The sequence below is a fragment of the Schizosaccharomyces pombe genome, assembly GCF_000002945.2.
Source record: "Schizosaccharomyces pombe strain 972h- genome assembly, chromosome: I".
NCBI lineage: Eukaryota > Fungi > Ascomycota > Schizosaccharomycetes > Schizosaccharomycetales > Schizosaccharomycetaceae > Schizosaccharomyces > Schizosaccharomyces pombe.
The window spans coordinates 3,475,037-3,497,454 of NC_003424.3; the positions used below are offsets into that span (position 1 = coordinate 3,475,037).

The window sequence follows — 22,418 nt, forward strand, 5'->3', positions numbered from 1 at the left end:
AGCCTGCCATTCATCGATAACGATACATTGCAGTGTGTTATATACATAGTCAACTTTCTTTTCTCGTTTCAACCCCCACTTGGTATTGCAGATGGAGGCTAAATTTCTAATATTCTTTGAATGCAGCAGCATCCATCTCCCGTACACTTCGTTAAAACATTTTTGATTTGGAAAGCAGGAGGGCAATTGTCTTGCTCATTTCATAAAGGCCAAAGCCGAAGTATTTTACCTTTTGCATACATCTGGCTCTTATTTTTCAGTCTTGTTACAGGTGGCCATTTCACGACAAGCTTTACTAAAGATTTCACGATTTACTCGTTTGTTTTGTTTGAGTGGATTCCATCTGCTGTGGCATCTCGTTTGCGGTTTAAACAATTACTTTCCTGCTCGGATTATTTGTAGGTTTTTTGCTTATATAAGGCAATTCGGCAAAAAAACAAGTGGTTTTGCTGATAGACAAGCATTCATTGTATACCTTTCTTGAATATCGGTTAAATAAATTTCGGTGAATAACTAAAGCTAAGATGTCTGACCTATTGGACGATGAATTTTATGAGGAAGAATTTGAAAACGATCTTTTGGATGCTTCTGAATTCGAGGATGAATTTGATGAAGATGCAGAAATCGATGATGATGGGTTCACTGTAGAGAGGAAACGGCGGAGAGCTCACAGCGTGAGCTATAGAGTGGTCAGCGTTCGCGATCTTAGGGCCTCTCTAAATGAGAAGATTAATCAACTTACTAGTATCATTGATTTGACGAGAGAGCAAGTGCTAGGGTTATATCGATATTTCAAATGGAACCGCGAAAGACTGCTAGAGAGGTATATTGATGCTCCAGAGGAATCCCTTCAAAAAGCAGGTGTGGGACTTAGTGGTTCTAAACAGCGGGAAGTTGTTCACCATGAAGGGACTTGTGAGATTTGTTACGATGAAGGTTGTCTCCCATTTTTCAGTGCTGAATGCGATCATGAATTTTGTTTAGCTTGCTATAGACAATATCTTGATTCCCGAATAAGTGAAGGTGAAAGTGTCATTCAATGCCCTGAAGAGAGCTGTACGCAAATTGTATCCATTCAATCCATCACAAAAGTGTTAGACGAAAAGTCACTTGACCGGTATCATCGGCTTCTGGATCGCTCATTCGTTGACGATAATGATCATTTAAGATGGTGTCCAGCTCCGGATTGTGAGTTTGCTATCGAGTGCCATGTTACACAAGCTAGTTTAAGTTCGGTGGTGCCTACAGTAACCTGTAATTGTGGCAAGCAGTTCTGTTTTGGCTGTGGACATGACAACCATCAACCGACAATATGTCCACTGGTAAAAATATGGCTCCAGAAATGCCAAGACGATTCTGAGACGGCCAACTGGATTCATGCCAACACGAAAGAATGCCCAAAATGTTCTACCACTATTGAGAAAAACGGTGGTTGTAATCATATGACTTGTAAGAAATGCAAATACGAATTTTGCTGGGTTTGTCTGGGTCCTTGGACTGAGCATGGGAACAACTGGTACACATGCAATCGATATGAAGAGAAGAGTAGTACAAGCGCTAGGGATTCGCAATCGAAATCTAGAGCCTCATTAGAAAGATACTTACATTACTACAATCGGTTTGCCAATCATGAACAATCGGCTAAATTGGACCATGAGCTATATGAGCATACACACAAACGTATGACTCAAATGCAGGTGGATTCCAATTTATCTTGGGTAGAGGTGCAGTTCCTTAAGAATGCGGTGGATATATTATTCCAATGTAGACAAACCCTTAAATGGACATATGCATTTGCCTATTACCTTGCAAGAAATAACCAAACAGAGATATTCGAGGACAATCAGCGCGATCTTGAGCTAGCTGTTGAAAATCTTAGTGAGCTATGTGAACGTCCTTGTCAAGATTGTTCTCTTAGCGTTTTTAAGCAAAGGGTTCTTGATAAAACAGTTTATGTTCGTAGTAGACGCGACGTCCTTCTGGACGACACGGCTCGTGGTTTGGCAGAAGGCAGATGGGAATATGTTGTTGATGTGTAAATTAAGAAAGAAATTTATGATGATTCAACAGCAACTGTTCCCTAATTTATTTTTACTTCCTTTTTTTTCGACTGGAAGACACTAACCAATCCTACGAATTGAAATGAATTAATTATCATTCATTATTTAATTTACGAATGCATTAATAAAGAAAAAAAGAAAGAAGGAAACTAAAATATATCTCTACAGTACGCAACTTTTTGAGATCTGCGTTTGATCGTCATGTTTATTTATTTCCTCATTTCATTCATATAATAGAATTTCATTTTACTTCTTTTTTGGTTTTTGTTTTTTTTTTCTCTTTTTCCTATAACATCACACAAAAAAAAAAAAAAAAGAAAAGAAAAGATTGAGAGAAAAGTGCAAAGCAATTACTTACTTGTATTACTATATCATATGACGAGCTTGTTAATAACAAACAATTCCATTTATATTCTTCTTCGCAGGTAGTGAAATATCGAGTTGTGAGAATGATTTTCTTATGCTTGTTTTATTGATTTAAATGATTCCAATTTGTCTTTAAATCCTGGGTGTTAATTTACAGTCGTTTCCTGGCCAGGACAGAATAGCGAAGGGTCGAAGATAAGGAAGAAAGAACAATGCGAATGATTTATTGAAGCGAAATCTATCAAGAAAACAAAGCTATCGAATATGTAGTTGCGTATTAGAAAGGGTTCTAAATTACTATTGTTCAGTTGTTTGGGCTAATTTGTTTTTTATTTTTTTTTTCTCTTCTGTGCCTCTGTCTCTTTCAACCCAAGTATGTGTAGACTTACAAATTCCTAATCACTACTGCTACTTTCAATCTCATTACACAATGCGAGTGTAGCGAAGGTACATCTCTGCATCTCTTAAACTTCTGCATAAAGAAGGTATAAGGAATGGTATAGAACCTTGCGATTACTAAAATATCTAATTGTCCTAACATTTCAAATGGTGTAAGGATAATCGATGAATTAGTTCTATCTACAAGATACCCAAATAAGATCATTTGATTTATTGGGATATGATTCTCCTTTTATTTTGTAGGTTGATGCGAATGTGCCTTTTTGTTGAAATAGCTTAAAACTGAATTTCATTTCTCAGTTCAGTTGCAGCTCTATATGTATTCTTTTCTAATAGGTGATATCACTGCCATCCTCGTTTAGACGGAAGTCTTATGCACGTGTCAATAAGCGAAGCTTATTTTAGTATTCGAAAATGGGACATATAGTGGTACGCAACGTATTCCAACATTGTGCTGTGTATAGCCGAGAGTATATTAACGTTGTGTTTCGTGTCATTCTTTTTCCAGTTTCCTTTTTGCTTTCGTCATAATATCATCAGGCTTCGTTCGCACTTTTTTAGATGATATCACCAAGTAACATGTGTCAATACGTCGTGATATTACGTCGGATGTAAACAAAGCAGATGCTAAGGAATGTAAACAAACATATTAAGGGATAAACAAACAGTTAGGGTCTTTATTTCTCACTACAAATATACTAGATTCTATATATTTGATTCGTTGAAAAAGATTTTTTTTTTTTTTATGATATTCAGATTTCGATTCGAATCCCTTTTTTTTGCGCTTCTCCGGTTAATATTTGGAAAACTTTTCCCACTGCTGGAAGGATCCTTTTTATCGTTTTTTCCTAATACATTTATTTAGAAAAATTTTGTCTTTCAGTTAAGATGCTGGTGAATTGCGCACCTGAACCCTTGAAAACACTAGACATCTTAGTAGAGCCGGGGTTTGATCAGTGTTTTAATGAACAAAAGGAGCTCCTAAAGCATATGGTTCAAGTTAAATTATTACTTACAATTAAGCACTCTATTATGATAAATTTAATGAGTCGTCTTTTATATATTTTCTTTCTTGTACCGAGTATTATAGGGAAAAGCGCAGGCCGATTCTTTAATTCATTTGCAAAGATAAGAAATAATTTTTTACATGAGGTTTTTTTTAAAATACTAATAAATGTTTTTGTAATTTTCAAATATGTACCTCATAGATTTTTCCAGTCGATTCCATTTGTTGTTTACCTCATAGCATAATGGGGTTAGTTTTCTCTCTAGCATACATAACCAACTATCCCTCTGCATATCACATTCTACAATACATTTGCAAGCAAAACCTTTGCAAATTCTAAAAGATTCAATCTTAGAATACTTTATCAAGTTTAGACAGTTATTCCTTGTGCTTGTACTTGTCAAGAATCTTTGTTTTGCTGAAAAAAAAAATCCAGAAATCTCAATATGTCGGATGCTCATGATACCATAAAATCACTCACGGGTGATGCTTCTAACTCTCGGCGTTTGATCGTCGTCTCCAATCGTTTACCAATTACAATTAAGCGAAAGGATAATGGCACATATGACTTTAGTATGTCTTCGGGTGGTCTGGTCAGTGCTTTGAGCGGTCTCAAGAAGCTCATGACCTTTCAATGGTTGGGCTGGTGCGGTCAAGAGATTCCTGAGGATGAAAAACCCATGATTATCCAGCGTTTGCAAGATGAGTGTAGCGCTATTCCCGTCTTTTTGGATGATGAGACTGCCGACCGCCATTACAACGGATTTAGTAACAGCATTCTTTGGCCCTTGTTCCACTACCATCCTGGTGAAATTAATTTTGACGAGGAAAATTGGGAGGCCTATCGTGCGGCTAACTACGCTTTTGCCGAGGCCATTGTCAAAAATCTGCAGGATGGTGATTTAATTTGGGTGCAGGATTATCATTTGATGGTTCTTCCTCAAATGTTGCGTGAATTAATCGGTGATAAGTTTAAGGATATCAAAATTGGCTTCTTCTTGCACACTCCTTTCCCAAGTAGCGAAATCTATCGTGTTTTACCCGTTAGAAACGAAATCCTTGAAGGTGTACTCAACTGTGATCTCGTTGGCTTCCATACCTACGACTATGCCCGTCACTTTTTGTCTGCATGCTCTCGTATCCTTAATCTTAGCACACTACCTAACGGTGTGGAATACAATGGTCAAATGGTCAGCGTCGGCACCTTCCCCATCGGTATTGATCCCGAAAAGTTCTCTGATGCTCTGAAGTCTGACGTGGTAAAGGATCGCATTGCAAGCATCGAACGTAGACTACAAGGCGTTAAGGTGATTGTGGGTGTCGATCGTTTGGACTACATTAAGGGTGTTCCCCAAAAATTCCATGCCTTTGAAGTGTTCTTAGAACAATACCCTGAATGGGTTGGAAAGGTCGTGTTGGTTCAAGTTGCCGTTCCTTCTCGTCAAGATGTCGAAGAGTATCAGAATCTTAGAGCCGTTGTCAATGAGCTTGTTGGCCGTATTAACGGTCGTTTTGGTACTGTTGAATATACACCTATTCATTTCTTACATAAAAGTGTTCGCTTTGAAGAGCTGGTTGCTCTGTATAACGTTTCAGACGTTTGTTTAATTACCTCAACTCGTGATGGTATGAATCTTGTTTCATACGAGTACATTTGCACTCAACAAGAGAGACATGGTGCCCTAATTCTTAGTGAATTTGCCGGTGCTGCCCAGTCACTCAATGGTAGTATTGTAATTAATCCATGGAACACGGAGGAATTAGCAAACTCCATTCATGATGCCCTCACTATGCCGGAGAAACAACGTGAGGCTAATGAGAATAAATTATTCCGATATGTTAATAAGTATACCAGTCAATTCTGGGGTCAAAGCTTTGTCGGTGAGTTGCAACGCATTCAACACTACAGCCACCCTCACCCCAGAAGAACGAATCCGATTTTACGAACCAAGTCTGCTCAAGTGCTGTCGATGAATTCTAGCTCGTAAGAGTGCATTAGCAACACTATTGGTTTGTTTTCCCATTAATCAAGTTGTTGCACTTTTACACTTTTACTTCTATAATTTCATTCTCAAAGCAATTAAATCATTTGGTCATATATATTCGATGAGTTAGCAGTTTACGATACAAAGGATGTTGTTTATACTGGCACTTTTTTTATTGAGATGAATTCACAATACATGATATAATGCAACGTTCTTTAATGATTTTTTTATATGCAGAAATTCCAATCAGCTTATGGTGGTTTGAGTATTTGCTGATGATGGAAATTTGTTAGACAAGTATTCGACAATTTTTTTATGAAGTGTTGTTCTTTGTAATTTCCTTTGGTTTTATATTGAACATGATGGCAAAAAGAATAAATGTTTTGTTATTTAACCTTAAAAATCCTGTAACATTCAATTAATATTATTTTTATACATTTTTTTTGGGATACACGTGGAAGATTGTGACTAATATATCTTATAAGTAAGGATGAGAATATGCTGGACTGGTGAACGGAGTTGGACCAAGCAAATATTAAGATTAATAGTGAAATGGTTTTAAAGGTATTATTTATTGTAAGTAAACTAATTTTCAATTCTCATATAGCAAAAAGAGTTTTTTTGTGTAAATGATGAAGATGCGTCATTTACCCATCATTATTCTTCGCTACACCAAAACCAACCGTAAAGATTTAAAACTCAACAAGCACAGTGCGTATATCATAGAACTTCTATTCACGCATATAATTAGTGCTGTTGCTAGTTTTGTATTTATTTTTGTAGACTTTATCAAGTTTTCCGACAAAATCGTGGTTTTAGTGAGAAATTTTATCTTTAACTTTGTATCACTATATCTACGATTTGTATTTGCATGCCGCATTCTGCTTGTACGAAAACAATATTTAATAAGGTAATAGGATATAAAAGGAGAAGTGTAGTTTGTGCACTTCAGCCAATATAGAAAGAGAATAACGTTTCCAATCGAGCCGATTTAACCTCTTTCCATTGAAAGGTAATTGTTTTTAATCAGTTGTAGACGTTAAAGAATGCACAAAAATGAGCCTTGAAGACTGCTATAACGTCACACAGTCATATGCCGCCGTTGCAATTCATAAAGAGCAGACTGCTGACTATGTGGAGGCTATCGCTTTATTTCAAAAGGCCAAGCGGAACATTCTCATGAATCCAGAGTTTAAGTATGCGAGGGAACGCTTACACGTGATGGATTATGAAGATAGACATTATGTGGAAACATTACTCTGCATGTTGGAGCAGTTGACCATTCGAATTGAGTTCCTTACCAAAGAGATTGCGCAACAAGAAGCTGCTTATAAGGATATTCAAAATACACAAAAGTCACTTGTAACACAATCTTCTACTGGTAGCGCTAATGTTGCTTATATAAGTGGAAATGGTCCTGGCGATCGCTCATTTATCGATGATGGTAACTATAGTGCGTCTTCTTTTGAGCGTCAAAATAGAACAGCTCCTTTACAATCTAAAGTGACAACGGCATCCTTAAAACCTAATATTCCGCGAACATCTATGTCCTCTTCACCTACAGCTTCGCGGACTTCGTTGCGTAAAGGCGCTGGTGAACTAGAAACACATAGCGCTGTTAAATCTGCTAAAAAGGCCAGTGTCAAGAGTAAATCAGTGCTTCCTCCAAGTAAATCGCTTGCTAGGACTGGACTTCCAGCTGAAGTCTCTACCCAGAACAATGCCAATCGAGCAGCTCTATTGGCTTGGGGATCTTTGAATTCATCTAAGCCTAAGCATGCTCTCCCGCCATCATACATATCATCGGAAGCAGCGCAGGCATCTCGATCATCGTTTCAGGTTGAGCGTCATCGTCCAACTCCCGATAACTCCGCCGTTATTGAAGCTGCCCGCCGAACTTACTCTTCTATTTCCTCCTCTTCCTCACCCTTCAAAAAGAAAACGCAATCCCATCTCCCTAATCGTACCACTGAAGTACCTTCTATATCAAAACAGTTATCAAAGTCATCTACCTCAATCGCAACCGTCGCGCCATCTCTCGCTTCTGTTTCGTCAGTTACAAAATCGCCATCTCCCACTCCTCAGTCAGCTCCACGAGCTCAATCTGCTTCCACTGAAACTGCGCAAGATCTGGATTTCCTTACACCGCCACGTTTATCTGTGAACAACCCTTTTCTGAGTGATCTCTATCCAGCTTCCGAACAGGGGCTTTCTTCCTGTGAAGAGAAAGATTCGCCGGTTGATGGCGATGAATTTTTCAACCACACAAACGAAGAAGAGATTATTGAAAAGCAGTTTCAATCCACATCTATCTCTGCAATGACTTCTGAAAAGCAAGAACAAATTCTGCGTGAATGTCCAGACATCGACGAAGAGCTTGGTAAGAGTATACTTCGAGAAATCGTGGTTTCGGGTGATGAAGTTCATTGGGATGATATTTCTGGGTTAGAATTTGCTAAGCACTCTTTAAAAGAGGCAGTGGTGTATCCGTTCTTGCGTCCAGATTTGTTCCAAGGCTTGCGGGAACCAGCTAGGGGGATGCTTCTTTTTGGGCCTCCAGGAACTGGTAAGACAATGCTTGCGCGAGCTGTTGCTACTGAATCCCGTTCTGTCTTTTTTTCTATTTCAGCTTCTAGTTTAACATCCAAGTTTTTGGGTGAATCCGAAAAACTTGTTCGTGCTCTCTTCACTTTAGCAAAAAAGCTGTCTCCAAGCATCATTTTTGTTGACGAAATTGATTCACTGCTTTCTGCTAGAAGCAGTGATGGAAATGAGCATGAAACATCGAGAAGAATAAAAACAGAATTCTTAATTCAGTGGTCTTCGCTTGCAAGAGCAGCTGCATCTCGACAAACCGCCGATCACCCAAGAGTTCTAGTGCTTGCCGCTACCAATTTGCCTTGGTGTATCGACGATGCTGCTCGTAGACGATTTGTCCGTCGTACCTACATTCCCCTCCCTGATGAGACCACTCGTCGCTTACATTTAAATAACCTTTTAAAATATCAGAAGCATTCTCTTTCCTTAGAGGATATTGAGGCTATTGTGAAAGCAACCGAATATTACTCTGGCTCTGATTTGACAGCATTGGCAAAAGACGCAGCTATGGGGCCTTTGCGAAGTTTAGGTGAGTCTTTGCTATTCACGAAAATGGAGTCGATTAGGCCGATTAATTTAGATGACTTTAAAACTAGTATCAAGGTAATCCGGCCTAGTGTGAACTTGCAAGGGCTGGAACGATATTCAGAATGGGACAAAGAGTTCGGATCCCAAGGGCATTGAGTCTGTCTTCTTATTTAAAATTCCTAGCCTGATACCGATTTTTTTGGTAATCACGTTGAAAATTTATTTATTGTCTTTTAATACATGGCTTGTGCAAACTTATGATTATAACTAATAAGGACAACTTTTGCCTCAAGGAATTATTCATGATGATAATAATGGTGCTGTACCAAAAGCCTTTTTGTTTACTCCTAATATATTCGTTTGTCTCTTTTTTGTTGATACAATTTATGCACAGTCTTTGAATTTTTCAAACACTTAATATTAACTGAGGTTATCTCTAACCCTAGTTATTGTTTGAGTTTCCATTTTTATTACGACTCATTTACAAACAACTAAAACTCCTTACTATGATTAATTAGTCAGTACATGTCAATATTTATAATTTAAATGTTTACAGTTTTTTTATTCTATTGTTCTTTTAGCGAATCTAAGAGTTTACAGTATATCACTTACGAAATTATATTGCAGTTACACTATAGAAGTCAAGTTGTTGGGATGCTTTAATTATGTGAAGATGCACACTCAGCTTATGCTCTTGCGATGCCTAAACCTATAGAATGGGTATGATAACTATTGATTGATTTAGCTGATCAAATAGAATGAATTTGATTCAGGAATGGGTAGTAAGTTGGATGTGTCAAGTTCCTTGAATTCATCGTCTTCCAATATGGATCGTGACAGATCGGAGTCTCCGAAGCGACATGTCAACGGAAGCAATTCATTGAAACGTGGCTTGCATTTTGATGGAGAGCACACTGAAAGAGACCCTCACTTGGGAAATGGCCAAAAGTACACTCAACAAGAGCGTCGCGTGTATGTTGGTAATTTGTCATATCAAGTTCGTTGGTTTGAGTTGAAAGAGTTTATGGGACAAGTTGGCAATGTTCTTAATTGTGAGATTTTGAATCTTCCGAATGGATTATCGAAGGTAAGTTTGCTTCATAGAGGGTGGGTTTCATGCGACTAGTAAATCATTGTCTATTTAAATTGTAACGTTGAATCGATCCAATTGAACGTTACTTTTAAACGATTACTTATGGCCTATAGCTTATCCTAAAATTTGTCGTATACTCAGATTGTGAATAGTCTAGCTAATATATCAGGGATGCGCGATAATTGAGTACTCTACTGCTGAAGAAGCGCGCACGGCAATTAAAACTCTGAGCAACCAAAAATTTATGGGCCGTCTTGTTTATATCCGTGAAGTAAGATTTTTTTTATGTCGCTTATTAACCTTCGTAAAGGATCGAGAACAAAATGCAAGATTTGGCTCCTCTTCAGTATCGCCTAGCGCGTCGTCGAATGGCAAAGATTCTGAGCCAGACAGGCAATTGTTTGTTGGTAACGTAAGTTCAATTTCTAATCCTCTATATTCTTTTCCTCGAACTTTGGTATTTTAATGAATTGTGGAATTGCAAATAAGAAATGGTACTAACGAGTATAGTTACCGTATAACGTTCGCTGGCAAGATTTAAAGGATTTGTTTAGACAAGCTGGTTCTGTTATCCGAGCTGATATCCAAATGAACCAAGAAGGCCGATCCCGTGGCATTGGGATTGTTGTCATGAGTTCGATGAAAGAAGCCATGCATGCCATTCAAATGTTGCATAACACTGATTTCATGGGCCGCACTTTAGAAGTTCGCCTAGATCGGTTTGCACATCATAAAAGTAAGCCGTATTCCACTCATGGAAATGGCTATACGTTTCCAGCGGAAATGCAAATGACTACATCATCCACCTATCTACCCATGTTAGGTGCTAATACTCAAGTCGAGGATTTAGTTTATCATGCGTATCCCCATGGACCCTGCTCGGATTGCATTTACGTTGGAAATGTATGTATATAAGGACGCTTTTGTGGGATTAGTTTTCCGCATCATTTTAAGTTTTTTTTGGAGATTACTGACTGAATATAGTTACCTTGGGCCACCTCAGATCGCAATTTATTGGACCTATTCACAGATATTGGCTCAGTCATTCGTGCCCGAATCGCCTATGAGCCCACTGGCCGATCTAAAGGTTTCGGTGTCGTTCAATTTGAGAATGAAAATGATGCAGCATCCTCAATTGAAAAATTAAATGGTTATCGTTATGGCGGGAGACCCTTGCAATTATCATACGCTCACTATGCGACTCCACTACCTGCTGTCCCTACTGTGCTCTCGGGTCTTCCTTCAGTCGCTTATACACCACCTGTTATGCATATCCCTACAACGAATTCACCACTAACGCCCCAATCTTTTACAAATTCTTTCTTAGGCTATCTACCGATTTCAATGCCCGTTGCAAACATGCCCGCTATTGCTCCTATTTCTGTAGCTTTACCCGAAAATAATATTGAACATTCTTTGGAGCCTTCTTAAAAATTCGCCAATACATCTGAACTTCTTTTCTCTTTACAATTAAGCACATTTCCGTAGTGTGAATGGCTAGCTCAGTGACGACATGCGCAATGTTCTAAGGCAGTTATCCTAATATTGTTTGCTTTTCTCTATTTTTTCTTCAAATTTTTGCTTTAATTCCTAATCCCCAAATATTCTTATTTTCCATGTTTATAGATTTATCTCTTTTGTTTGATTTCAATTTTTTGCTAAGATCTTATTCTTTTCCGTGACACACCAAAGTATGCTGATGGCATATATATTCGTCTCTCGTTCTTCTAATTGAAGTCTTTTTAATTTTAGCTTTACTGTTTTTTTACAGGATGCCTAGTTTCCTTCTTTTACAATTGCTAACCATTTCATGGTTTTAATGATATTTTAGATTTTTAGACTTCCATTCTGTTAACTTCCAGTTAACCAAGTTTAATCTTTATTGATTAACTACATTATTTTTAAAGTAAGGTGTATTTAGGTTAAAAATCTTATTTAAGCATAATGGTAAATTTCGTATAGCGAAATGTAGGTGTTGATTGTTTCTTACCTTCTTTAGTAGCCTTATCAATGAAATACAAACATTTACTTCTATCTTATTCCCCACATTCATAAAATTGATGGTCGCATACCTGGCTGGCATATGTAAGACGACAAGCATCATACGCATGAAGTCTACCTACCGAGTCCTTTACTCATGAAAAATCCTTCAATCTGTACGTTCTTTCCGTTTGGACGTTTTTTCAAGTATTTTTCATAATAAAAAATTTAAATTTCTTTATTAAAATTATTTACATCAAACTATAAAGAGGAATGGCAACTGTAAAGAACTTGCGAATTGGCAAAAGTCCTAATCGGTTGATTCAAGATTTAGACGTCTTTGATAGTCCATCAGCTGGATGGAATGATCCTTGGAGTCCTCATAGCTCAAGATATCACTGGCAGCTTCATTCAAATTTAGGCGAGTCCGCTGTATTTGACGAGAATGACTTTTGGTGTGTTTGTCAAAAAACTCGCAAACACTTACATGTGAAAGTCCGAAGAGACAGGGGGAAGCCATTAATTGAAGAGCCTGAAGAAAATTATGGAATAAAAGATAGGATTCCTGTTTACTACGAAGAAGAGGAATTACCTGAACCTCATGTGACTAGCCCTACGAAAAGTGAATTCGCTACTACCTCTACTTGTATGAAATGGAGTAGCAAAACAACAAAAAGTGAAATTGAAGTTGAATGGAGAGATAGCTATCTTGATGCTAATTGTATCAAAGAGATAATTGATTCCCGACGTCCATCATTTGCTTCCCTTTTAACTAAAAAATCGTCATCTCATCAAGGGTCATCCCATTCATCCCAACCTTCTCTTTTTACTACATTTACTTCTTTGGAGTTGTTTTTACGAAACGTGTTGGTCCATAACGATCAACGTGCCATTAGCGCTGCCCCGGAAGGAACTTTTGAGAGACATGTCGGAAAGGGCCGCCAAATTCAATCTTTGATGAAATCTCTTCTGTTTGAATATCACCACGAAAATGTAAATTATGTCCCTACCATTGCGGACGCTCCCCTTACTGACGAACAAAAACTTAATCTATACCTTGCTAGGAATGAACTTATTGTTTTGGCTAATCACTTTCGTGACACTAAAGAAGATCCGGCTATTGTTGCTAACCCTTTTCCCGTTAGGTTGGCTCGACCTGCTTTAATTAATGCCTTTGGCGTTCCTAACTATGATAGCGTGGTTCCCATGTATACCACAGTTTTTCGCGACAATTCGGCCTCCTTACCTGATGATCCTGCTTTTATAGCCTTGGGTATCACGAATGATTATCCAGACAGCTTTGTCCGTTATTTCTATGAGGAACAAAAAAAGAACGATGAAGCTAATGTTCGTGTTTATGCGGATGCGCTTGCTCATATATACAATTTACGTAAAAGCAGCTTTTTGAGAGATCTAATTGCGGCAGATAGGAAAAATGGAATCGTGTCGAGCGATGTAATACAAGCCGCTTATTCGAGTTTAGGACTTGAAGCTGAGGTAGGCCCGGATTACAGGTATAGTCAAGAAAAAATCTTTGAGGCGTTTCATTCTGCCCTCCTAAGAAAACCTGAATTTGCCAGAGCTATTAGGAACGATTTGGAGACTATTGGCTATGCAAGAAAGAGTTCTGAAATTTTAAATTATGTTTTGTCTACAGAACAGGCTTTTTATACGGTTAATGAAGCCTACCAATGGTTGGGCATTAAGTCTAACACCGAGGACGCCATGGTAGCTTCTGTGGCCTTAGTGAAATTTGAAGATGATAGCGACAAAGCCATCGAGGCCGTCAAATGGATAGCTGAAGAGAGAAATAGCTCCATTTTGTACGATTTCTTGGCTTCACAAGGTAGACCTTCCAACAAGAAGCCTAAAGAAGTGCCTATGGATGAAGATCTAGCTTACAACACATTAGGTGTTCAAGATCGTGCACTATCAGATGACGTTTTAATCAATGTATACGGCTTTGCTGTTGAAGACCACCCAGAGCAATCAGACACTTTGAGAGCAGCTTTGAAATGTATAGGAGAAGTTAGGAATTCGCGTTTAATCACTCATTATTTAGAACATGGAAATCTAGATATTCCACCAGAAGTTTCAAGTTTGGATACTCCGATCGGTTTGGAAAATACTGGTAATCTTTGTTATTTGAATTCCCTGATCCAATACTACTTTATTATAAAACCTCTTCGTAATGCAATTTTGGATATTGATGAAAACAAAGATCTTAATATGATTGAAAACAAGGAAGCTGTCAAGAAAGTTGGTGGACGGATTGTTACTCGAATTGAATTCTTGAGGGCTTTACAATTCACTTATGAACTCCGAAAATTATTTATTGAACTCATTACTTCAAAGTCATCGTCTGTTCATCCTTCTTCAGTACTGACATATCTTGCTTTAATACCTCTTACGTTGGACCAGGTCAAATCTGGAACATCCTCGGTTATGGATTTGTCATCGTCTCGAGAGTTGAGCAATTTGAATGAGAGATCTATCACTATTGACCCCAGAGCAGAAGAGCAAGCTCAAGGGCTTGAACAAGAACAAGGACAGGATGAGGCCAAAAGTCCAGCGGAACAATCTTCATCAGTTAATTTAATTGATTTTCCCATGGCCAATACTAACGGAGAGTCTCAAACACAACCTCATTACTTTGAAGTATCTGAAGAAGAAATAAACTCCTCCATGGATTTAGGTCGTCAACAAGATGTCTTGGAATGTATTGATCACGTTTTGTTTCAACTGGAAGCTTCACTTGGTCGTATTTCCAACTCAGAAGATCGTCTTGGCTCTGATAATGATCTTATACGACGTTTGTTTTCTGGCAAACTAAAACAAACACTAAATGATGCTAGTCAAGGAGTACGGTCTAACTATGAGATTTTTTCTCACTTGATCGTTGACCTTTTCGAGGAGAAACAAACATTGTATGATGCATTGGATGGTGTTTTTGAAACAGTCAATATTGATATGGGAAGCGAAACTGCCCAACGATCCTTGTGTATTACTGAGCTACCGATAATTTTGCAATTACAAATACAGCGTGTCCAATTTGACAGGACTACTGGACAGCCTTTCAAGTCTAATGCATTTGTTGAATTTGGAAAAGAACTTTCCATGGACAGATATGTTGAAGATACTGATGGGAAAATGGCACCTTTACTACAAAGGTACTGGGATCTAAAGCGTGAAATTATCAACCTTCAAAAACGACAACAGCTATTGTTAACTACAAATTCGAATCTAATGTCATCTGTTGATACATTGTCTATTCTATCTAAATGGGCTGCACAGCAGCAGGATTCGAGACTTCCTATTAATCCAAAACTTCCTGATATCCTTCAAGAGGAAATAAACAATGTTGTCGCTGAAGTGGATATGCTTAAAAAACAGGAAGCCAGCTTAAAAGAAGAAAGGACGCATCTTTTCGATAATTACATCAGCCATAGCTACGACTTGCTTGCTGTATTTGTGCATCGTGGACAGGCTTCATTCGGTCATTATTGGACTTACATTCATGATTTCGAAAACAATGTGTATCGAAAATATAATGATGAATATGTTACTGTGGTAGATGAAAGCGAAATTTTTGCTGATACTACGGGCAACAATGCTAACCCTTACATGCTTACGGTAAGTCGTTATTATTTCCCATTTGAGGGAAATAATCATTTTCTCAAATTTTTTCCAGTTTACATATAGCTAACATTTATCTAGTACATTAGGAAAGAGTATCGACACATAATTGAATGTGTTCACCGTGAACACAATCTTCTGCTTTAAAAACTATGTGAAGGGTAAAAACTAGGATGGATCATCCGTGATCAATTGCTATGAATGGAGGTTGGAAGTTGTAACGTTTTTCACGATATTAAAGCATGGAAGCTATGAATTCATATTTCAAAAATCTATTTATACATAAAAATTTAGTTATACTTTATACATCGGTACGGGTTAATAATCTATTAGTCTTTACTATAAAGAGAAAATTTTTCTATGACAAAATTGCAAAAAGTCTAGCAAAAAAATTGAAATGTAAACAAACGGCTTTTATTATTAAAATGGCGATTATCGCAAATTTTATTATAAGTAGTAATCTTTGACAAAAAATGTAATTAATAGATGAAACTAGTAGAAGTTTCCAATAAATAAGTCAATAAATCACTATAGAAGTACCATGGAAAAAACATAAAAGTAGCTGTAGAATCAATAGCAGGTTTTAAGGTAATTTGAACGAGCTTTGTACAAAAATACATCAACAGTGCCGTGAATGTGCCAAGTTATTCATCAAAGAGAGCGAAAAGTAAAATGATGCGTCGTAAAAAAAATCAGGTAGGGCAAGATTAACTAATAAACTAGGTATTTAAAACAAGGATCATCCGCCCATAAACCGAAATAGAAAAAGAGAACATGTTTAAAGAAAAAATGAAAACTATAAGGGAAATAAAATCTTAACACATAAACGAAAAAGTAAGGAGCCGATTATTTTGTAAAGTATACGGCCGCAACTAAAAGAACCTATAGATCGTGACTAAACCACTTCTTCCGGAGACGTTTCACCAGGTGAGTCTGTCCGACTAATGGCATTCTTCATACGGCGTATTCTGATGAACCCAAAGGTGTCTACTAGTACCAAGCACCACCCGATTATAATGAGAATAGAGCCTATAAGCTTCTGATGTGGTAACTCGTCGTAATTGTATTGATCGTCGTTATTCTCCATCCCACTCTCCGAAATCATTATGTAGCCACGTTGAAAAAGAGTTAAACTAAGTCCAATTTGAGCACCATAACGACCCAAATGAGTCGTCGATAAGACATATGTGACAAGAAATCCTACAAAAGGAAAGAGAATAGCGACACAAGCACTCCATACAAAGGAGAAACCAGTTCCAACGGACATCCCATCAATGTAAATCTCGTTAGATCCGTAATCTGGAATTACCATAGTGGTATCCCAGTAAGGAGGGGCGGTATCCGCAGCAGCCTGTTCATAAGAAGGGGGCTCCTCTTCCAGTTCTTCAGTATTAGATTCCACTGTGGGTTTAGCAGATAAATTAGAGAAGACACTATCAACGTGATGGCCATCTGCATGATTTGATGAAGTGCTGGGAATTCGATCATTGCTACTACGTACATGCCCAGAGTCGTTGCCAGGATCCGGCGTTGATAAATGTTGGTAAAAAGCTTCTTCTCCTTCTATTGATGCTCTGGCAGAGCTATATAAAGGTGCTGTTTCACTGTATTCCACATCGTCGTCTGGAGGCTCGAAAGCAGCTGCCAATTCCGATCGATTTGTAGACCGGTTTTCCGGAAATTCAGGTATTGGAGTATGAATTGAATTTTGCTAAAATAGATTTGTTAGACTGATATATCAGGGAATTTAAACAGTATAAAAAGAAGGCTTATCCTTACATTTGAATTAGTACTCATGGGAATTGTGATATCTTTCAACCCGTATATAATGAGGTAAAGTGATTAATGAACGTTCCCAAAAATTTCCGTATTTTTGTTTTTTAACCCACTAAATGCTCTTTGATTTTAAATTAACAGAGTGGTGGAAGAGTACAGGATGGATCGAAACCATGGTATTATTAATGATCGTTACTTGCAAGTAACAACTATATTCAAAATCTGTAGAGAAATCAGATTAAAAAAAAAATATGGGAATTGAGTGTTTTAGGTGACATATCAGAAGCTAAATTCCCGTTATAAATTATTTTTGATATCTATTCTTTTCAATAAACCAAACAAGCCAATTGAAATCAATGGCTTGGGTTATAACAATTAGTGATCAGATATGTATTCCGACAAGAAGTGGTATAAAAAGTCGAAAATGAGAAACAAGGAATCTCAAAGGATTTACTGATATAATCGACTTGGTGGTAAGATGGATGGATGACATGAATGATTAGAAAGGCGTACGAAAGAATATTAAATTAAAAAAAAAAAGCACCAACGAGTGTATGTCAGTAAAAGACCAAGCTAAACCGTTACGTATTTTTACTAATGGATGATTTTGGTGCATACATATAGAATTTTAAGCGTCAAAAAGGTCACTAGTGATACGAAAATGTGGAGACGGGTCAGAGCGTGCCCAAGTAAAATCCAAAATAGGATGCTCATCTTTATAAGAAAAGGATATCTCCTTTGATTCTTCAATGACGGGCGATGTTTTGCATCGCAGGTGCACACGAAGGTTGGTAGAATGGTGAAGACGAAACTAGAAGGCGTTAGCGATATAATCAATCAAAAGAAGGGCCAGAAGGCAAAGTAAAATCAAACAGTAGAAAGCATTATCAATTTTGTTTACACAGCATTGTTGTGATCCATACTAAGAATATGGGATCTAAATATTGACAACCTAATATAATGATAGCAGTCTCTACGTCTAACTAATAGTTTCCATCAAAACCATCGTCTAGATGCCTTCAAATTTATCAAAAAAACTTACTTGGTGACACGATACACAGATTGTTGAGTCGTTAATATCAGAAAGATGGATAGAACCCTGAATGGTTGGGAAAGTAAAGTTGCATTTTGTAGCGTTATGTAAGTTCACAGATGAGCAGTTGGATATGGAAATATTGCATGATCGTAAACTTTTTGCGGAAACTTTGACAGCTTTGTTGTTAGGATATGGAATGACATTATCTCCAATGTTTTGGTTTTTCAAATTTGCCAAGTACAGGGTGTCATTTTCAAAATAAACTTCTGGAGCTTCAGCATTAACTGTAATATTTTTTACCGGTTTCTGGGACGATTTGACGTGCAGTGCCCGTTGAAAGCGAAATGGCTGTCTGGGCAAAATGTCGTGTCGAATTTGCTGAAGCCTTCGTGTCAAATCTACTAGTTGTTCCATGCATACTCTCCTGTCATATGGTGCAATTTGGTCTTGAACTTCATTTAGCTCCCTCGTCATTTCACCTAAATATTTTGACTTTTCTTCAAGCCAAGTCTCTTTTTCGGAGCGAGAAGTCTGCTCACTAGGAGTGGATTTATATAATTTGGTAAGAAATTCTACAAAAAAGTAGTTAGTAAATAGCACAACAAACAGACCTTTCGATATGAACGAAATTGCAGATGTAAATAAACCCATACCTTTTCTCAATTCGACGAACTTTTCAGACATTTTTCCTTTTAAATTAGAACTAAAACACCCGTTATATATGCAAAATTAAATCACAGTACGTTATGCTGTGTTCAATGATCATTCAATAAACATATATTTTTTCAATTTTAACCTGCACCAAAAGTCATTCAAACAGCTCGGGAAAAAAAGGATTCTTAAATAAATTCATCAAATCAGTATTAGTTTTAATCTTAACTTCGATACTTCGGGTGCAAAAATTATTATGAATTTTTAAAATTGAAACCAAAAATCCAACTCTTCAAAGGCGAAGTACAGAAGACAGTGCCTTGAAATGAAAATTATCTTCACTCAACTCAAAATGACTTTAAGATTTGGAAATAAACGAAGTTTTGTCGATTTTATCGTTATGAATATTTTTAGCGGCTCTTATCTTTTATCATTGAGAATCATCTTAAATTTACCTGTATGTGAGCTCAACAGATGTTTGCCTTCCATTCCTTAACAACAACGCCCAGCAGCATTTGTTAAGTGTGAAAATTGAAGTTTAACTACTATATTATCGAAAATGCCTCATGATAATATTCCATTTCCTGTTACATTTGCTGCCGGCGCAGTTGCTGGAATCTCAGAGGTAAGGTTTTTTATTTGGAGCACTTTATTTCATTGAAAGATACGTTTGAAGGCTTTCGGAGAAGAATGTTATTATCTTCAAAATGCTCAATGAATTGCGTAAGGTAAAAGAGCTGTCTTGGAGATGAAGGAAAGCAAACGTTTGATTCCGTAGATGCTGAACGAATTACTTCTTTATAAGTTTTATCCCATGTTTTTTAAATCTCTCTTTACCTCTCTTTTACCATTAAAACCTTTAACATGGCCTTGTTTACTAACTCTTTCTTTTTCAGGTCCTAACTTTGTATCCTTTGGATGTTGTTAAAACTCGTATGCAACTGTCCGTTGGTAAATCAGACTACAATGGAACCTTTGATTGTCTCAAAAAGATCGTCAAGAATGAGGGTCCACATCGTTTGTATCGTGGAATTTTACCTCCAATCTTGATGGAGGCTCCTAAGCGTGCATTAAAATTTGCTTCCAACGATACTTATTCAAAGCTGTGGCGTAAAGTCTTCAAGAGAAAGGATTCAAGTCCTGCACTTTCTATCCTCACTGGATCATGTGCAGGATTTACTGAAACGTTCGTAGTCGTACCTTTCGAACTGATGAAAATTCGTTTGCAAGACGTTAAGAATGCTTCTAAGTATAACGGAACTGTCGACTGCTTTACTAAAATTGTAAAGCAAGAGAGAATTTTAGCTCTTTACAATGGGTTTGAAGCCACTATGTGGCGCCATGTCGTTTGGAATGCTGGATATTTTGGTGTAATTCAAAAGATTCGGAATTCATTGACGCCTGCCTCGAGCAGAATTGGTGAAATCCGTAATAACCTTATTGCTGGAACTATCGGAGGAATATTTGGTACATTCCTCAGCACTCCCTTTGACGTTATCAAGTCGCGTATTCAGACAGTTCCTCGTATTGCCGGCCAAGTTCCAAAATATAACTGGGCCTATCCAGCTCTAGTTACAGTCGCAAGGGAAGAGGGTTTTACAGCCCTGTATAAAGGTTTTGTCCCTAAAGTACTCCGTCTGGGCCCTGGTGGTGGTATTCTTTTGGTTGTTTTTAATTCTGTCATAGAGTTTTACAAGAGATGTCTTGTACATAACGCCTCTGCTTAGAGATCAAGGTTTTTTTTGTTTTTCTCTCCCCCTTTTTTTGGTTCCTAAAAAAATTTTTTTCATTGCCGGGTCTTCAGTAAAGGTTGAAAGAAAAAAGTTTCCTACGACTTGAATTCGTGGGCTCTTTTATCGTATTTAGCAATCGCTAAATACGTGTATATTTGTTATCAAAAGTTTTTTGGCTTAATTTTCTCTTTTTTTTGTTTACATTGCATGTATATATTTTCCATCCCTGTTAATCATTTCGATGCTGTGTTAATCGTTAAATTTAGCAAGTCTTTCATGATTGAAGAGTACATATTGATTTAAACATTGACCTTCGAAAAACCGTTGTGTTTTTCTCTTAGATTTGCGATCATTAGTATAAGTAATTATACAACGCAATCTGTTTCAACACTTTTTAGAATTTTTGTTATATGTCTTCATTCCTTCAAATGAAAAAACTCAATCAAGCATCCCAGCCATTTCGGTATATTTATAATATTATATTCTACGTGATTACTACAGTCGTTATTTTTAAGGTGTGAAAAACAAAATCATAGATAATGAAATACATTTATTAAATGGACTATCCAGTTGAAGACCCAGTAGTATTTTTTCGTAGCTCTTTTAACGGTTACTCTTGGCAACACGCTCAAGCTCATCCTTCTTCTTGATGGCGTAAGAGTTGGAAGAGCCCTTAGCAGCATTGATGATTTCTTCAGCCAAGCATTCAGAAATGGACTTGACGTTACGGAAAGCAGCCTCACGAGCACCGATGGTGATAAGAGCAAGAGCTTGGTTGACACGACGAAGAGGAGAAACATCAACGGCTTGACGACGAACAGTACCAGCACTACCAATACGAGTGGAGTCTTCACGAGGACCACAGGCAGCAACAGCATCAACCAAAACTTGGAGAGGGTTTTGGTCGGTCAAGAGAGCAATGATCTCAAAAGCATGCTTGACAATGCGAGTGGCCAAGAGCTTCTTACCGTTGTTACGGCCGTTCATCATCAAACTGTTGGTCAAACGTTCGACAATGAAGCAGCGGGCCTTACGGAACCTCTTGGTCTGGAAACGACCAGCGGTGTGAGGGAGAGGTTGACCATTGCCAATGGTAATGTAATCACTAAATAAAGTTAGAAATTCTGAAATAACATGAAAAGTTGGTGTAAATGAAAACTTTTGTAATTTCCAGCTGCTTTTTCCACATTTGCTCCAAGGTTTAGGTCAAGTAAAACTAGTGAATTGACTGAAAAAAAAAATTACAACAGCATATCCAAGTAACGTATTGTCAGCAGTTCCCTTTCATGAAACCAAGTAACTACAATTGAATTTGTATATTTCAGACAATTCCAAGCACAAAATCTGGAAAGTTTACTAGCAGCTAGAAAACACAATCCCACCTTATACATACACCAAAGAGATATCCTTCACTTCAACACCTTCAAAAGGAAATTTGTTGAACAATTTGATATGTCCAGTTTCATCCAAGGAAACTTCTTTAGGGATGATAGAGGCTGCCATTTCTGTGGTGGTTCAGACGGTAGCTTGTGCAATGTACCTACTAAACCCACACGAACATTTGTGACCGT

At 37.5% G+C, this 22,418-nt stretch overlaps 9 protein-coding genes and 15 long non-coding RNA genes across 24 annotated transcripts, besides 1 other annotated feature; 8 read left to right on the top strand and 16 right to left on the bottom strand.

Annotated features, from left to right (window-relative positions):
• Window positions 1–127: 127 nt before the first annotated feature.
• dbl4 (ubiquitin-protein ligase) lies at window positions 128–4,124 on the top strand. Its single transcript, NM_001019627.3, has one exon. It carries the CDS (start codon window positions 525–527, stop codon window positions 2,037–2,039), a length of 1,515 nt encoding a protein of 504 aa, NP_594204.1. The 5' UTR covers window positions 128–524; the 3' UTR covers window positions 2,040–4,124.
• On the bottom strand, window positions 499–918 carry SPOM_SPNCRNA.3543. The gene has a single exon (NR_192908.1). It is a non-coding gene; the product is annotated as a non-coding RNA (long non-coding RNA).
• Window positions 3,078–3,286: an LONG TERMINAL REPEAT.
• Window positions 3,354–4,013, bottom strand: SPOM_SPNCRNA.529. Its single transcript, NR_150905.1, has one exon. It is a non-coding gene; the product is annotated as a non-coding RNA (long non-coding RNA).
• Window positions 4,113–6,269, top strand: tps1 (alpha,alpha-trehalose-phosphate synthase (UDP-forming)). The gene has a single exon (NM_001019628.3). It carries the CDS (start codon window positions 4,278–4,280, stop codon window positions 5,817–5,819), a length of 1,542 nt encoding a protein of 513 aa, NP_594205.1. The 5' UTR covers window positions 4,113–4,277; the 3' UTR covers window positions 5,820–6,269.
• Window positions 4,304–4,639, bottom strand: SPOM_SPNCRNA.3544. Its single transcript, NR_192909.1, has one exon. It is a non-coding gene; the product is annotated as a non-coding RNA (long non-coding RNA).
• On the bottom strand, window positions 5,102–5,460 carry SPOM_SPNCRNA.3545. The gene has a single exon (NR_192910.1). It is a non-coding gene; the product is annotated as a non-coding RNA (long non-coding RNA).
• A 166-nt stretch (window positions 6,270–6,435) lies between the features above and the next one.
• Window positions 6,436–8,012, bottom strand: SPOM_SPNCRNA.3546. The gene has a single exon (NR_192911.1). It is a non-coding gene; the product is annotated as a non-coding RNA (long non-coding RNA).
• Window positions 6,521–9,569, top strand: spg4 (AAA domain-containing protein). Its single transcript, NM_001019629.3, has one exon. It carries the CDS (start codon window positions 6,873–6,875, stop codon window positions 9,096–9,098), a length of 2,226 nt encoding a protein of 741 aa, NP_594206.1. The 5' UTR covers window positions 6,521–6,872; the 3' UTR covers window positions 9,099–9,569.
• SPOM_SPNCRNA.3547 lies at window positions 8,140–8,488 on the bottom strand. The gene has a single exon (NR_192912.1). It is a non-coding gene; the product is annotated as a non-coding RNA (long non-coding RNA).
• SPOM_SPNCRNA.3548 lies at window positions 8,597–9,166 on the bottom strand. The gene has a single exon (NR_192913.1). It is a non-coding gene; the product is annotated as a non-coding RNA (long non-coding RNA).
• A 50-nt stretch (window positions 9,570–9,619) lies between the features above and the next one.
• On the top strand, window positions 9,620–11,920 carry hrb1 (RNA-binding and mRNA export factor). The gene is made up of 6 exons (NM_001019630.4): window positions 9,620–9,662; window positions 9,700–10,029; window positions 10,205–10,306; window positions 10,346–10,447; window positions 10,546–10,938; window positions 11,020–11,920. The coding sequence occupies exons 1-6, from the start codon at window positions 9,642–9,644 to the stop codon at window positions 11,464–11,466; spliced, it is 1,395 nt and encodes a 464-aa protein (NP_594207.3). The 5' UTR covers window positions 9,620–9,641; the 3' UTR covers window positions 11,467–11,920.
• Window positions 9,692–10,268, bottom strand: SPOM_SPNCRNA.3549. Its single transcript, NR_192914.1, has one exon. It is a non-coding gene; the product is annotated as a non-coding RNA (long non-coding RNA).
• Window positions 10,398–10,832, bottom strand: SPOM_SPNCRNA.3550. Its single transcript, NR_192915.1, has one exon. It is a non-coding gene; the product is annotated as a non-coding RNA (long non-coding RNA).
• Window positions 11,046–11,723, bottom strand: SPOM_SPNCRNA.3551. Its single transcript, NR_192916.1, has one exon. It is a non-coding gene; the product is annotated as a non-coding RNA (long non-coding RNA).
• Window positions 11,921–12,157: 237 nt separating the features above from the next.
• ubp2 (ubiquitin hydrolase Ubp2) lies at window positions 12,158–16,063 on the top strand. Its single transcript, NM_001019631.3, has 2 exons — window positions 12,158–15,648; window positions 15,733–16,063. Exons 1-2 carry the CDS (start codon window positions 12,289–12,291, stop codon window positions 15,796–15,798), a joined length of 3,426 nt encoding a protein of 1,141 aa, NP_594208.1. The 5' UTR covers window positions 12,158–12,288; the 3' UTR covers window positions 15,799–16,063.
• SPOM_SPNCRNA.3552 lies at window positions 12,320–12,536 on the bottom strand. The gene has a single exon (NR_192917.1). It is a non-coding gene; the product is annotated as a non-coding RNA (long non-coding RNA).
• SPOM_SPNCRNA.3553 lies at window positions 12,776–13,002 on the bottom strand. The gene has a single exon (NR_192918.1). It is a non-coding gene; the product is annotated as a non-coding RNA (long non-coding RNA).
• SPOM_SPNCRNA.3554 lies at window positions 13,223–13,485 on the bottom strand. The gene has a single exon (NR_192919.1). It is a non-coding gene; the product is annotated as a non-coding RNA (long non-coding RNA).
• On the bottom strand, window positions 16,044–17,582 carry bsd1 (heavy metal ion homeostasis protein). The gene is made up of 2 exons (NM_001019632.3): window positions 17,431–17,582; window positions 16,044–17,362 (listed from the first exon to the last, which is right to left on the bottom strand). Exons 1-2 carry the CDS (start codon window positions 17,446–17,448, stop codon window positions 16,547–16,549), a joined length of 834 nt encoding a protein of 277 aa, NP_594209.1. The 5' UTR covers window positions 17,449–17,582; the 3' UTR covers window positions 16,044–16,546.
• On the bottom strand, window positions 17,553–19,536 carry tbc1 (tubulin specific chaperone cofactor C Tbc1). Its single transcript, NM_001019633.3, has 3 exons — window positions 19,117–19,536; window positions 18,470–19,035; window positions 17,553–18,238 (listed from the first exon to the last, which is right to left on the bottom strand). Exons 1-3 carry the CDS (start codon window positions 19,145–19,147, stop codon window positions 18,056–18,058), a joined length of 780 nt encoding a protein of 259 aa, NP_594210.1. The 5' UTR covers window positions 19,148–19,536; the 3' UTR covers window positions 17,553–18,055.
• Window positions 17,560–19,401, top strand: SPOM_SPNCRNA.3555. Its single transcript, NR_192920.1, has one exon. It is a non-coding gene; the product is annotated as a non-coding RNA (long non-coding RNA).
• Window positions 19,537–19,608: 72 nt separating the features above from the next.
• On the top strand, window positions 19,609–21,440 carry odc1 (2-oxoadipate/2-oxoglutarate transporter). The gene is made up of 2 exons (NM_001019634.3): window positions 19,609–19,739; window positions 20,011–21,440. The coding sequence occupies exons 1-2, from the start codon at window positions 19,674–19,676 to the stop codon at window positions 20,839–20,841; spliced, it is 897 nt and encodes a 298-aa protein (NP_594211.1). The 5' UTR covers window positions 19,609–19,673; the 3' UTR covers window positions 20,842–21,440.
• Window positions 21,352–22,364, bottom strand: rps502 (40S ribosomal protein uS7). The gene is made up of 2 exons (NM_001019635.3): window positions 22,241–22,364; window positions 21,352–21,952 (listed from the first exon to the last, which is right to left on the bottom strand). The coding sequence occupies exons 1-2, from the start codon at window positions 22,348–22,350 to the stop codon at window positions 21,451–21,453; spliced, it is 612 nt and encodes a 203-aa protein (NP_594212.1). The 5' UTR covers window positions 22,351–22,364; the 3' UTR covers window positions 21,352–21,450.
• On the top strand, window positions 21,482–21,747 carry SPOM_SPNCRNA.3556. The gene has a single exon (NR_192921.1). It is a non-coding gene; the product is annotated as a non-coding RNA (long non-coding RNA).
• Window positions 22,365–22,418: the final 54 nt, after the last annotated feature.

Coding starts and splice junctions, on each gene's coding strand:
- dbl4 (NM_001019627.3), top strand. CDS start 525: ATGTCTGACCTATTGGACGATGAATTTTATGAGGAAGAATTTGAAAAC.
- tps1 (NM_001019628.3), top strand. CDS start 4,278: ATGTCGGATGCTCATGATACCATAAAATCACTCACGGGTGATGCTTCT.
- spg4 (NM_001019629.3), top strand. CDS start 6,873: ATGAGCCTTGAAGACTGCTATAACGTCACACAGTCATATGCCGCCGTT.
- hrb1 (NM_001019630.4), top strand. CDS start 9,642: ATGCCTAAACCTATAGAATGG. Junction 10,030..10,204: donor TTCCGAATGGATTATCGAAG/GTAAGTTTGCTT, acceptor CTAATATATCAG/GGATGCGCGATAATTGAGTA. Junction 10,307..10,345: donor GTCTTGTTTATATCCGTGAA/GTAAGATTTTTT, acceptor ACCTTCGTAAAG/GATCGAGAACAAAATGCAAG.
- ubp2 (NM_001019631.3), top strand. CDS start 12,289: ATGGCAACTGTAAAGAACTTGCGAATTGGCAAAAGTCCTAATCGGTTG. Junction 15,649..15,732: donor CTAACCCTTACATGCTTACG/GTAAGTCGTTAT, acceptor ACATTTATCTAG/TACATTAGGAAAGAGTATCG.
- tbc1 (NM_001019633.3), bottom strand. CDS start 19,147: ATGTCTGAAAAGTTCGTCGAATTGAGAAAAG. Junction 19,036..19,116: donor GTTCGTCGAATTGAGAAAAG/GTATGGGTTTAT, acceptor ACTTTTTTGTAG/AATTTCTTACCAAATTATAT. Junction 18,239..18,469: donor TCTGTGTATCGTGTCACCAA/GTAAGTTTTTTT, acceptor AACGCCTTCTAG/TTTCGTCTTCACCATTCTAC.
- odc1 (NM_001019634.3), top strand. CDS start 19,674: ATGCCTCATGATAATATTCCATTTCCTGTTACATTTGCTGCCGGCGCA. Junction 19,740..20,010: donor CAGTTGCTGGAATCTCAGAG/GTAAGGTTTTTT, acceptor TTTCTTTTTCAG/GTCCTAACTTTGTATCCTTT.
- rps502 (NM_001019635.3), bottom strand. CDS start 22,350: ATGGCAGCCTCTATCATCCCTAAAGAAGTTTCCTTGGATGAAACTGGA. Junction 21,953..22,240: donor GTGAAGGATATCTCTTTGGT/GTATGTATAAGG, acceptor AACTTTATTTAG/TGATTACATTACCATTGGCA.